At 37.5% G+C, this 13,066-nt stretch overlaps 1 protein-coding gene across 1 annotated transcript in view; it reads right to left on the bottom strand.

Moving 5' to 3' along the window:
• Positions 1 to 3,897: 3,897 nt before the first annotated feature.
• LOC128649214 (fat storage-inducing transmembrane protein 1-like) overlaps positions 3,898 to 13,066 on the bottom strand; it is a 60,472-nt gene continuing 51,303 nt past the window's right edge. The window contains exon 2 of the mRNA XM_053702351.1: positions 3,898 to 12,791. Coding sequence (XP_053558326.1) covers positions 12,173 to 12,791 — 619 coding nt within the window. The 3' untranslated portion in view covers positions 3,898 to 12,172. The remainder of the gene's footprint in view (positions 12,792 to 13,066) is intronic.

The raw sequence follows: 13,066 nt of genomic DNA, 5'->3' as shown, positions 1-13,066 counted from the left end.
GAACAAATTATTATTATGATTTCCTATTCCAAATAATAAGAGTATGTGGTGCAGAAACCATGCAGCAGGTGAATGTGTTTTTTTTAAGCCATTCCAATCCATCTGTGTAGCCCATGCCTAAATTAGTTAAAGGGCCATTACAGTGATAAAATGAAATGCTCTAATTTGTTAGTGCATGTCACTTTATCCCTAGCAACATGTATAATGTATATGTTTAACCCCCGCCAAGGGATTAAATACATAGTTAAAGTATCGCTCTGGATCCTCAGAACGTTGCGGATCCCTAGCGTAAATTGCTGCTGATCCAATCAGCAGCACAAGTTGAACAACCCAGCTGTGTAACTAGCATTGCTGATTGGATCAGCAGCAATTTCCGCTCAGGACCAGCAGTAATAGGCAGATCCCAATTGGTACTTTAACTGTGTGTCACACCCCTTTGCAGATGTTAAACACATAGCTTTGCTGTGACAATAGGGATAAAATTACATGATCTAACAAATTACAGTGTTTAATGTATCACTATAATGGCCTTTTAAGCTCTCAAGTTAAATTTGATTATATAAACTGGAAAATGTAGTTAAACACTTGACAAGCCCGAAGAAGCAGGCATTTGATATGGTTTCTTACGAAACGATCACAGTACACAATATATGCAGCTAACGTCAATATCAATAATAACTGCAGATGCAAGTTTAATCACTTAAACATTAAACTCATCAGGTGAGCAATTTACAATTTCATTTTGACTAAATTAGCAATTTTCAGTACCCATGCACTTAATTGCAAACAGTAATGAATATACATATACTTTAATTGTATATATTTTTTGGTGATTTGAGCTACATTATGTTTAAAACGTTTTTTGTTTTTTTTTGTTTAAGCCAGAAAATTATTGTTTATTAATATGTCAACCAATCATGTACAAAAGCTCAGTCTTCAATGGATATAAAAGTCCAAATTAAATATTCATGATTCAGAAAGCGCAAGTAATATTAACCCACTTTCCAATTTATTTCTATTAGAAATTGTACTTTATTCTCTTGATATCCTTTATTTAAATATATGTCTAAATAAGCTAAGGAGCGTTCATGTATGTACACTGAGCACTTTTTGACAATATTTTGTAAACATGTTATATAATTTTGAGCAGTAGAGGGCAGCAGTATTTGTAACTAAAAATACAATTTAGATAAACAAAGTGTAACAGGTTGACAAACACTGCTTCAAACACCTTTCTTTCATATTTAGTATTCTTTAAGTAATAAAGTGACCTTTTAGGTGCATGAGTTTGGGAATGTGGTGCTTTCTCCTCATATTATCATTGTACACATTGGTGCCATATATTGCTCAACACATGGGCACACTCCTATTTAGGTATGCTCTTCAGTAAAGGATACCAACAGATCAAACTACAATTGACAATAGTAATAAAATAGAGGTGTTTTTTTAATTACATATTGCATCTAAATCATGAGAATTTCCCCCCCTGTGCTGAGCTGTTTTGGAGTTTTAGATGTTGCTCACATTTAAGGCATACTATAGGCCATTGTCAGTGAGAAACCTACACATATTATATACTGTTTTTTCAGCAGATTCACACTATACCATTATTGTATGTATATATCATGACGTGAGAAAATGTGTGAAAATATATATATATATATATATATATATATATTACATTTTAATAATCAATGATGTAAACAATTGTGTATGTGTGTGTATAGTCAATAAAAGAAGGAGTTATCCTTATATAAGTTATGGCCTTTGAGTATAACTTTGATGCTCACATAGGTGCTATATTCAATTAAATGGACATTCATTCATGCCAGGTGATTACCTGGCTATTAAAACTTATATTGAGACTATTTTACTATTGTCTTTATAATATTTTGGATTATCTGGGCCTTTTTGATGGTGTCCCATTATATATATATATACTGTATATGTATAAAATCAATGTAAATATTTGCATAGGCAAAAATCCCCGCTCGCTCTTTCCCCAGAAATAACTCATATACAATGTTACCAATGCACAAAAGAATTCTGGGTAAGGTATGCAAATTCTCAGTTTTTTTGCTTCAAAAACACTGTTTTAACACAGCTATCCTTTTAACAGGATTATAGCAGCAAATCAGAAATCACTCCTAGACAGCCTGTTTCGTTCTATTTGGAACTCATCAGTAGGAGATAGATTTCTGGTTGCTGCATTGATAAAGCTATTTTCAAGGTTAAACCAAAATTCATTAAAATTATGGGGGGAGATAAAAAACTGAAATTAAAATCCTCCATGTCTCAAAATGAAATCAATGTAAATATTTGCATAGGAAATTAGCACACCTAGGCAAGAATCCCCACTCGCTTTTTCCCCAGAAATAACTCATATACAATGTTACCAATGCACAAGAGAATTCTGGGTAAGGTATGCAAATTCTCAGTTTTTTCTAATTTCCTATGCAAATATTTACATTGATTTAATTTTGAGACATGGAGGATTTTAATTTCAGTTTTTTATCTCCCCCCATAATTTTAATGAATTTTGATTTAACCTTGAAAATAGCTTTATCAAGCATACCTTACCCAGAATTCTCTTGTGCATTGGTAACATTGTATATGAGTTATTTCTGGGGAAAAAGCGAGCGGGATTCTTGCCTAGGTGTGCTAATTTCCTATGCAAATATTTACATTGATTTCATTTTGAGACATGGAGGATTTTAATTTCAGTTTTTTATCTCCCCCCATAATTTTAATGAATTTCTGTATATATATATATATATATATATATATATATATATATATATATATATATATATATATATATATATATATATAGGAACAACAAAGAAACAAGGACTAGCTGGATCGTTTGCAACCAAGTGGGTTTATTCAGGCATAAGTGATAGAACACTCAGTGGTGAACAAGGTAAGGTGTTATTGATCTGACGCGTTTCGCGCATGTGCAATGCGCTTCATCAGAGATGTGTGTGTGTGTGTGTGTAAAATTGTTATGCAATGTTTATTGTTTGGTTTAAATTGTGCTTGTGCTTATACTTCAAGCCCCAAAGAGCTTCCTTAAAGGGACAGTCTACACCAAAATTATTGTTGTTTAAAAAGATAGATAACACCTTTACTACCCATTCCCTAGATTTGCACAACCAAAACTGTTATATTAATATACTTTATAACATTTAAACCTCTAAATTTCTGCCTGTTTCTAATCCACTACAGAGAACCTCTTATCACATGTTTTTGTATTTGCTTTTCACAACAGGAGACTGCTAGTTCATGTGTGCCATATAGATAACATTGCGCTCACTCCCATGGAGTTGTGCAGGACACAGCACTAATTTGCTAAAATGCAAGTCAATAGATAATAAATAAATACATAATTAGCCATGTGATCAGGGGGCTGTCAGAAGAGGCTTAGGTACAAGGTAATCACAGAGGTAAAAAGTATAATACTATAACCATGTTGGCCGTGCAAAACTGGGGAATGGGTAATAAAAGGGATTATCTATCTTTTTAAACAACAAGAGTTTTGGAGTAGTCTGTCCCTTTAAGCTCTGTGATACAGCCTGAGACTTCTGGGAATCCAGGGCTGCAGCTCTAAAAGCAGCCCCTACCCCCCTTGGATGATGACACAGGGTTGTCATCTGCTCTAAAAGCATTGTGCAAATATGCAGTAAAGGGGTTTGTTTTCCCTTTTATGTCCCTTTAAAACATGTGGTTGACCAAGTTGCCATTTAAATGGGGCTATTTAACAACAGAAGGTTGTTAAATTAGTACACAAATCCTGATTATTTTTTTTTACATATTTTCTTATTTCAAAATGTAGCAGTAACATTTATTTAAAAATAAGGATAATATTACAGAGCAAATATATCCATAATCACTCAATTAGAAGATATAAAATAATCGTTTATTGGTGCCTATCACTACATTTATTGTAAAGTTTTAAAGTAGAAACGACAGAGGTCACAGTCAGGGCACAGGAGAGGTAGAACAAGAAAAAGAGTAGCATGTAAGGTAAGGGAGAATACAATCAGTTTAATGAGAAGAGAAACAATGAGGGGAGACAGGCATGTAAAGTGAGTATGCAGTATATAGGCAGAAATAATGGAAGACAGACAGAAATCGTGTATATAGGCAGAGCAAGGTAAAAAGTCAGCACCTAGAACAGGGAAGAAATAGGTCAGCAGAGAAAAGAGATGGGAAAAAAACATAATTTAGGCTTACCTGATAAATTCCTTTCTTTCATGTTGGTGAGAGTCCACGATCCATTACTCATGGGAATTACTCTTCTCTACCACTAGAAGGAGTCAAAAATTCCCAAACCCCAAGAGCCCTATAAAACCCCTCCTACCTCACACACACCTCAATCTAACACCAAGCAAGTGAGGTAAGAAAAGGAATAAGAGACAAAAAAAGAGCAGGGAAAAAAGATGTGCTCAAAAAAATGTAACCCCGCAAAAAAACAAAGGGTTGGGTCTTGTGGACTCTCATCACCATGAAATAAATGAATTAATCACATTTGCATAAATTATGTTTTCTTTCATACAGGTGGTGAGAGTTCACGATCCATTACTGATGGAAACTAATACCCAAGCTGTGGAGTCCACGAGTAATAACAATAAAGGGAGGGATTTAAAAACATCTTTCTCACTGAGAAAATAAATCCACAACCCCAAAGATGTTTTTGATTTTTTTATAATGCATTTAAAAACAGGCATAACCATCAAACTGAGACAAGTGGCAACTGACCAAGTAGAATGAGCAGTAATCTGCAGAAGTGGAGGCTGACCTACCTCCAAATAAGCTCTGTGAATCAAAAGTTTTAACCAAGAGGCTAAAGAAATAGCAAAGGCCTTTTGACCTTTCCTAGGCCCAGAAATAAGAATAAACAAACTAGAAGTTTGTCTAAAATTCTTAGTAGCATCAACAAATTATTTCAATGCTCTACCAACATCCAGAGAATGCAAAGATCTTTCAGAAGCATTCTTAGGATTAGGATAAAAGGAAGGAACAACAATCTCTCTACCAATGTTCTCTGAAGAAACAACCATAGGCAAAAATTAAATGAGAGGGGTAAAACAGCCTTATCCTGTTGAAAAATCAGATAAGGATGCTCTCAAAAAAGAGCAGTAAATTCTAAAACTCTTCTAGCAGAAGATATAGCCAATATAAATAACACTTTCCAAGAAAGTAGTTTAAAGTCCAAGTTATGCATAGGTTCAAAAGGAGGAACCTGCAAAACCCTTAACACTAGGATAAAATTCCATGGAGGAGAAATAGCAACAGAGCTGGGTCCATGCTGCTTTATACACGGTGCTGCTGCTGAGTTTTACCTTCCCCACCGGCACTTCTTCTGACAACAAGTACAGCCCAGGAGTAGAAGAGAGGCTTCAAGCTGCTAGGTTGCATTAGGGAAAATGTGAGTACATCTGGGGCAGGCAAATGTTTGCTTGGTGGTATAGTGGCCCTGCTGCCCATCATCTTCCTCTCAGGACAGCTGCACTGCACGGTCTGCACTTACTCTGCTTCAAGTGCACTCCCTTTCCCTTCTGGCCGAGCACGGCACTGACAGCCTCTCAATTGAGGCAGAACACTGAGCAGCATAACAGAAAAGTTTTGAGCTAAGATGGCAGAGGGCTGCTGACCTAAGTAGTGTCTGGCTATTGTTAATGGCATATTTATTTTATGTGTGCTGCTGTCTGGCCTGGGCAAAGTGCTCACAATCTCCGTCCCTGAAGCTCACAGCAAGAACAGTTTATTTAACCCATTTGCTCTTATTATACCAAAATTACGAGTTGCTCATCAGTCTATGCATTAAATGTAAAGTAATGTGTTTGTGTGCTCTTTTAACACATAAAGAAGTATGTGCTGTATTCATGTTTGCAATGACAGGAGAGGAAACAAATCTCATTGTGTCCTTTATTCTCTTTCATTTTCTGCTCACTCTTCCCTCTCTCTACTATACACTCTATCATGCTGTCTCCCTCTGCCTCTCCCTCCCCTTTATCTGCCTCTCCCCCTCTCTCACATGTTCCCTTTCCCCTTCTTACACCCCTTTGTCTAACTTCCCCTTCTCTCTACTCTCTTTCTCTCTCTCCCCCTTTCCTCTCTCCTCTCTCCCCTCTATGCCCATTCTCTTCTCTCTCTCCTCTCTTTGCATTTCCCCCCATCATTATCTCTCTACTCTCTCTAATTTATTTATCTCTATTTACATGATCCCTTCTCTCTCTTCTCTCTCCCCCTTCCTCCCACTTCTCTCTCCCTCCACTCTGTCCCTTTTCTGACCTTAGTTTCTCCTCTCTCTCTTCACTATCCCTTTCTCTTGTCTGTCTCTTCCACATTTAAAAATTACAATTCTCAACTTCCTTCTCATGGGCAGTTTTGTCAGTCAGGGAGTGAGAGACAGCATGAGTCACGCAGGTAAAGCAGCAGATCATTTTAGCAATGGCCTTCTTTATTCGTGGCTTTATTAGCGGTTGGTATTCTATGTGACTACTTTCTTCATTCAGCCCTGCCCCTAATTGCTAGATTACTTGCGTGTGTAATATATTTTATATATATACAGGGCTTTTTTGTGGAGTTAATCACCGGTACTGAGTACCCCCAGCTCTACCAACTCATAAAAGGGAATATTTGTAATCATCATGTAAATACTCTAGTTTACATGAGGGGGCTGTTTCGTACTCAATATCTTAATAGTCTTGATAAAGGTCCCTGTGAGGATCGAAACGTTGACTGAACATTTATTGATGAATCACTAATAATAAAAATAATGTTCATTAAGTCCTGTGAGTGCCTCTTCTTTCTTTGAAGTTTATATATATATATATATATATATATATATATATATACAAACACTCTGCTAATCCGCATCTCCAGACCATATGAAAAAGAAAAGAGTATATGTCAAATTGTTAAAAGTTGAAAAATACAGCTTTATTTGGTACAAAAAATCTTAAAATCAGTTGCATGTAAAAACATGAAAGAAAAAAAACAAAAGGGAAAATCAGCTACAGTCCTGTAACTGACATAGAGCAACAGAAGAGGATCGAAACTTTGACTGAACATTTATTGATGAATCACTAATAATAAAAATAATGTTCATTAAGTCCTGTGAGTGCCTCTTCTTTCTTTGAAGTTTATATATATATATATATATATATATATATATATATATATATATATATATATATATATATATATATATATATAGTCCCAAGTGGATCCAGCATTTACATGACATTTCAACAACCTCCGGGGTGCACTTAAACCTCTCACAAAAATAGGCACTCTCCGTTTGTAATAAGTAAAAGTATTTACTGTAGTTAACGTTTTCGGAGTTTCCCCCGTCCTCAGACTTACATACACATACAAAAAACAGACTTTATGTGTTACCTTATCCGAAGTGTAATCCAGACTGTGTAGCGTTCCCCCTGCGCTGAGTTCCCCCTGCTGCTGAGTCCGTACGGCAGCCCTGGAAGTTCATTATTAAAAGTAAACCCCAAAGGACGGCACAACTGTCAAAGACTATTTACAACCTGAACCAACACATGTGTAGCTAGTGTCATCGTAGAAGTTAGTCAGCCAATGTGTGCCACATTCTTTGTGCAATCTTCAGTTCGTAGGGTATCTAATTAGATGTCAGTTGCTGCAGGGAATTACCCAAAGAGATATAAGAATACTGAATCAAGCTTTTTAATGTGTCCATACCAGACTTAATAAAACTATATATATGGCTTGCAAGCTCAATTAAAGACCCCAAATCCTACTTGTATTAAGTAGCTCAGTTATTAACAAAACGATAACTCAAGTAAGGGGTATCAAGCCCATTCTAGCATCATAGTATGCACAATAATGAATATCTCATAAACGCTCATATTAATATGTTATTAACCATTACAAAAAGATAAAAGACACAACTGTTAAAACATGCTGATCTAATTGAGTCACACTTAAGTGATTATAAACCACCATACACTATTCTAACCTTAAATGACACCTCCTGCTGGAACAAAAGACATAGATATACAGAGAGTGAAAGGAGCTATATGTTATTCTAACCTATAACACAGTAAAGCACAGTGGAAGATGAGTAATATAATGGAAATATCAGATATAAAGAGCTAATATCACTGCTCAAAGATATATTTACATATTTACATTGATTATCACTTTATCAGCATCTGGTATCAAATTACACCAAATACTATTCCAACCCTATGGGGGTGCTATCAACATTGATAAGTGAATTAAAAATCAAAAGTCCAATCAGTATCAATGGACATCAGAAACTCACTTACTCAATCATTTACAGAAAGCACTGCATATCAAGATGCACATTTAGCCATTTAGGTACCAAAGTTTCCACTCTATAAATCCACTGAATTTCCCTCTGCAGCAACAGCCTGCCCCTGTCACCCCCCCTCCAAAGAGAGGGATTTGGTCAATAATAATGAACCTAAGGACAGTAACATTGTGTTGTCCTTGGACAAAATGTCTGGCCACAGGTTGGTCTGATTTGCCACAATTTATGGCTGCTTGAATCGCCGACCTGTGGTTAGCCATTCTACTGCGGGCATCATCCTGGGTTTTACCCACATAAAATTTCCCACATGGACAGTGGAGCATATAAACCACATATTTGGTCGTGCAAGTGACCCTATGTTTAATCTCAAATTTTCTATTTTTCCAGGGATGTGTAAAAAATTTGCTCTGGGTCATCCCACTGAATGTGGTGCATCCACTGCAACAAAAGCACCCATTTTTTGTGGTATTTAACCACGTTTTAGTGGTATAGCTGGGTTTATTATCGGGCGCATCAGATAGTCACGTAAGGAGGCCACCCTCCTGTAACCAACCATAGTCTTTGACAGTTGTGCCGTCCTTTGGGGTTTGAGTTTTTGATTTTGAACTTCCAGGGCTGCCGTACAGACTCTTGCGCATGTGCAGGGGGAACGCTACACAGTCTGGATTACACTTGGGATAAGGTAACACATAAAAGTCTTTTTGAATGTGTATGTAAGTCTGAGGACGGGGGAAGCCCTGAAAACATTAACTACAGTAAATACTTTTACTTATTACAAATGGTAATAGTGCCTTTTTGTGAGAGGTTTATATATAAAAGTTGACCTTGACACCCGAGGATTCCAAACCCCCTGTGCTGTCAGAGACCCCCAAACAACTCCCAAACCTGAGAAACTTGCATCTGTAATGATCACAGTCTAGGTAGGATGAGCAAAAAAGCCCTCTGAATAATAAACTGATGATCCAGCCACCAAGTTAGAGACTCACTTGTACTGGGATCCAAAAATATATTTTGAGACAGCTGAGTATAATCCCTGCACCATTGGCGCAGAATACAAAGCTGAAGAGGCCGCATGTGAAATCGAGCAAATATGACTGCATCTGAAGCTGCAATCTTGAGACTTAATACTTCCATACACAGAGTCACTGAAGGAAACGAAAGAGACTGAAGGTTCAGACAAGCTGACACTACCAATCTTAACCGTCTCTACTCTGTTAAAGAAAGACTCATGGACACTGAGTCTATTAGGAAAGTAACCTTTGTCTAAGGAACAAAAGAAATCTTTGGAAAACTGATCCTCCAACCATGCTTTTGAAGAAACAACAAGAGTTGGTCGGTGTGAAATTTTGCTAAAGGAAAGGACGGAGCTTGAACCAAGATATTGTCCAGTTATGGAAACACTGCAATACCCTGAGCTCTGATTACAAACAAAAGGGCACCAAGAACTTTGGAAAATATTCTTGGAGCTGTAGCCAGACTAAATGAAAGAGAAGCAAACTGAAAGTGCTTGTTCAGAAAAGCAAACCTCAGGAACTGGTAATGTTCTCTGTGAACTGGAACATGAAGGTAAGTATCCTTTAAATCTATTGTGGACATAAACTGACCTTGCTGAAAAAAAAGGCTGAATAGTCCTGATAGTTCTGCAAGATGGAATTCTTCAAATTTGTTCAGTTTTAGATCCAAAATTGGTCTGACAATGCCTTTCCTCTTTGGAACAATGAAGAGATTTGAATAAAATCCAATCCCTTACCAATAGACACTTCTCAACTAGCAATCAAGTAACAGACAGCCAAACCAGCAATGAAACATATCAGCAGAAGTTATGTAATAGGAGTATATTGTAGATCCATAAAGGGAGGCAGAAGACACATCCCTGTGACTAATCACAGAGGGTTTAAGAAAGATTTCCCATGAGGTGAAACCATAGAATCATAAACCATACTCCAAATAGCATTGTACTCTGAGGGGAACTGGGCCTCAACATAGGCTAAAAACCCCTTTCTCCGAAGATCACATGCACATCTTCATTCTTCAAGCACTACCAGTGAAGGCAAAGTAAAGACTGAGGTATGTGTGAAGTGGGAGGGGTTTTATATAATTCTTGGGGTTTGGGAATCTTTGCCTCCTCCTAGTGGTAGAGAAGAGTAATTGCCATGAGTAATGGATAATGGACTCTCACTAACTATATGAAAGAAATCAAGATTAAATATAAGATAGGTAGACACAAAAAAGGATAAAAATGCCATCTAAACCAAATTAGAGGGAAACAGTAAAATCATAGTAACCACCCCAAGGAAAAAAACAAATAGGCAGGAAAAGGCAAAGGTGACATGCAAGGCAAGCACTAAAGAAAGAAGGGAGGTAAGCATACTAATGGACTGATAGTCAAAGTGATAGGGAGGGCTATTTTAGGATGATTACATTATCTCAGTCACCTTAGAAGTGCTTCTGCAAAGGCCTGATAATTATCGTCACTTCATGTTCCAAATTTTGATTGGGCATTTAAATAAAAAAAAATATCTAGCTGACATGCTAAAGATTCGATTAGAAAACTGCTGTTTGCAGAGCTTTATTCACAAACTGCCTCATATTACCGCGATTCCAGCTAAAGCCCATTTGTCTTACCAGAAGTCCTTATATTAAAGTACTAAGATGTACATATACAAAATTAACACATTTACCAGGCAAAGTCATAAAGAAGGGTGGTTAAATAGTTTCTTAACACAGAATCATAGAAAGAGTCTCATGACTTGTCACATAGTTCTGTAGCATTGTGGTTAAGCACTTTTTTTGCCATAGAGATCAAAAGGACATTATTAACTAAGATGTATCACAAAGACTTGAAGAGCTGTGATTAGACGCTAAATAATGTATCATTTACCAATCCCTGCTGTAAATGCACATGCATTTTGATACGTTTAATACATGATGCCTTTCTAGATATGCACATGTGGGCAATATATTGAATTACTTGCAAGAACAAGAGAAAAGTAACATGGTATTAAACACCAATGTGTTGAATAGAAAATTTAAAATGAAGGCCACATGACATTGAAATTCAGTATTGCTTCTTTTTTTTTACAATATGTTTGTACATCATAAGCTGTTAGTATAGTCTTATTCTAGTATTCTAGGGACTTTCTTAAACATATTTTTGAATGCATTTTTTTTAGATATATTTAGAATTGTCCGGTCATCCATTATCAGCCTCACCTGGCGCATTCCCTCTTCCATGTTAGGACCATTGTACCTTAGCAATTTACCTCTCAACTGTCCCTATTTGAGAGGGACAGTCCCTGATTTCAAGCTCTGTCCCTCTAAGACAGCCAAATGTCTCTATTTACAGATTTTCCCTTAGCCCCACCCAGGAACACTCACAAACTGCCCTGACATACCCACAGACCACCCAAAAAACACCCACAATCCTGCCCACTAACCACCCATCATCCCTGCCCTCCCAACATGGCTCCACCCACAAAATGGTGGCAGGCTCCTATCAATCTCCTGTGTCCCTCATTCATCAGCCACAAATGTTGGGAGGTATGCCTTAGCTTGTCCCCACTGCACAACATTTTACCTCCTCTTACTGAATATCACATCCAACAAAAGAGTTGAGACCCTCAGAAGTGCACCTAATTTTAGTCTTTGGAATAGGTGTCAAGTTCTACACTGAACAGATCAAACAAATACCTCTTATTGCTCACTGGCAAGGAATAGGCCAGGTGTGATCTATTGAAATTACATTGCAGCATTGCAGAACACCAGATCATAGATATTTCAGTGTGATGAAGTGGATATCATGTAAAATTTTAAATGGGCAGATTATGTATTTTTATGTCCATGAGAACTCTGCCTTCAGTTCAGTTTGGATTTGATTCCTCCAGTTTTAGGAAAAATTCCATGTCCAGGTGGTCCAGGGGAGTAGCGGGTGCGGTACCAGCAACGGTAAGTAAGATACCAGCACAGAGTGCCTGCTGCCGCTCCTATCACACTTTGGGTATAGCTGGGTGCATAGAGAGCATTGCATAATATCAGCATGTTGTATAGTCCAAGAAGACTGGCATTAAGTAGGAAGACCAGGCGTAGGGGTGTGCCAGCTGGATATCCTCTCCGCAAGTAGCGTACAAAGACTGCCAGCTCTTCTGCTAGTGTCAGGCTGCACAATGTTAGGGAGAAGGTTTGAGGTGACACACGATAACCTTGCCAATGATGACCCTCTGCCTGGCAACTGTTTCTGTCTTCCAATTTCAGAAGGAGCAATGTCCCCGGTGGCACAGGCTGTTCACAGGAACCAGTCAGATCTTCAAGAAGCCGAAAGAGGTGGGGCATTCCCTGGCACATTGCTGTACCCACTACCAACCTGGTTAAGTGCAATAGCGAGAGGAGAGGACGACCTGTAGGTACTAATGTCACCAGAAGAACAAAACCAGATAGGAGCAGAAAGGTCCATCCACAGGAACAGTGCACAAACTTCCTGTAAAGGGAAGAGGGTTATAATGAAAGATCTTAAGGTAATAAAGGTGGGTATAATACAACCTTATACTACAGTAGTAGTTAGTATTGTTTTAGTTACAGGTAAAGATATTAGGGAATAAAGAGACTGAACAGAACTATAATAGTAGCTTGTGTTTGTTAGACTGGATTATGGAAATTTATGGCTAAGGAGGACTATCTAAAAAATTTGATATTAATTTGGATATCTGTAAATCAGGATTGCTGTATGAGCTGCTGGAACAGTGAGGGAATTGG

This window comes from Bombina bombina, chromosome 2 (assembly GCF_027579735.1).
Source record: "Bombina bombina isolate aBomBom1 chromosome 2, aBomBom1.pri, whole genome shotgun sequence".
Lineage (NCBI taxonomy): Eukaryota > Metazoa > Chordata > Amphibia > Anura > Bombinatoridae > Bombina > Bombina bombina.
The sequence above is the reverse complement of the archived record's forward strand: the minus strand, read 5'-3'. Positions and strand labels throughout refer to the sequence as shown.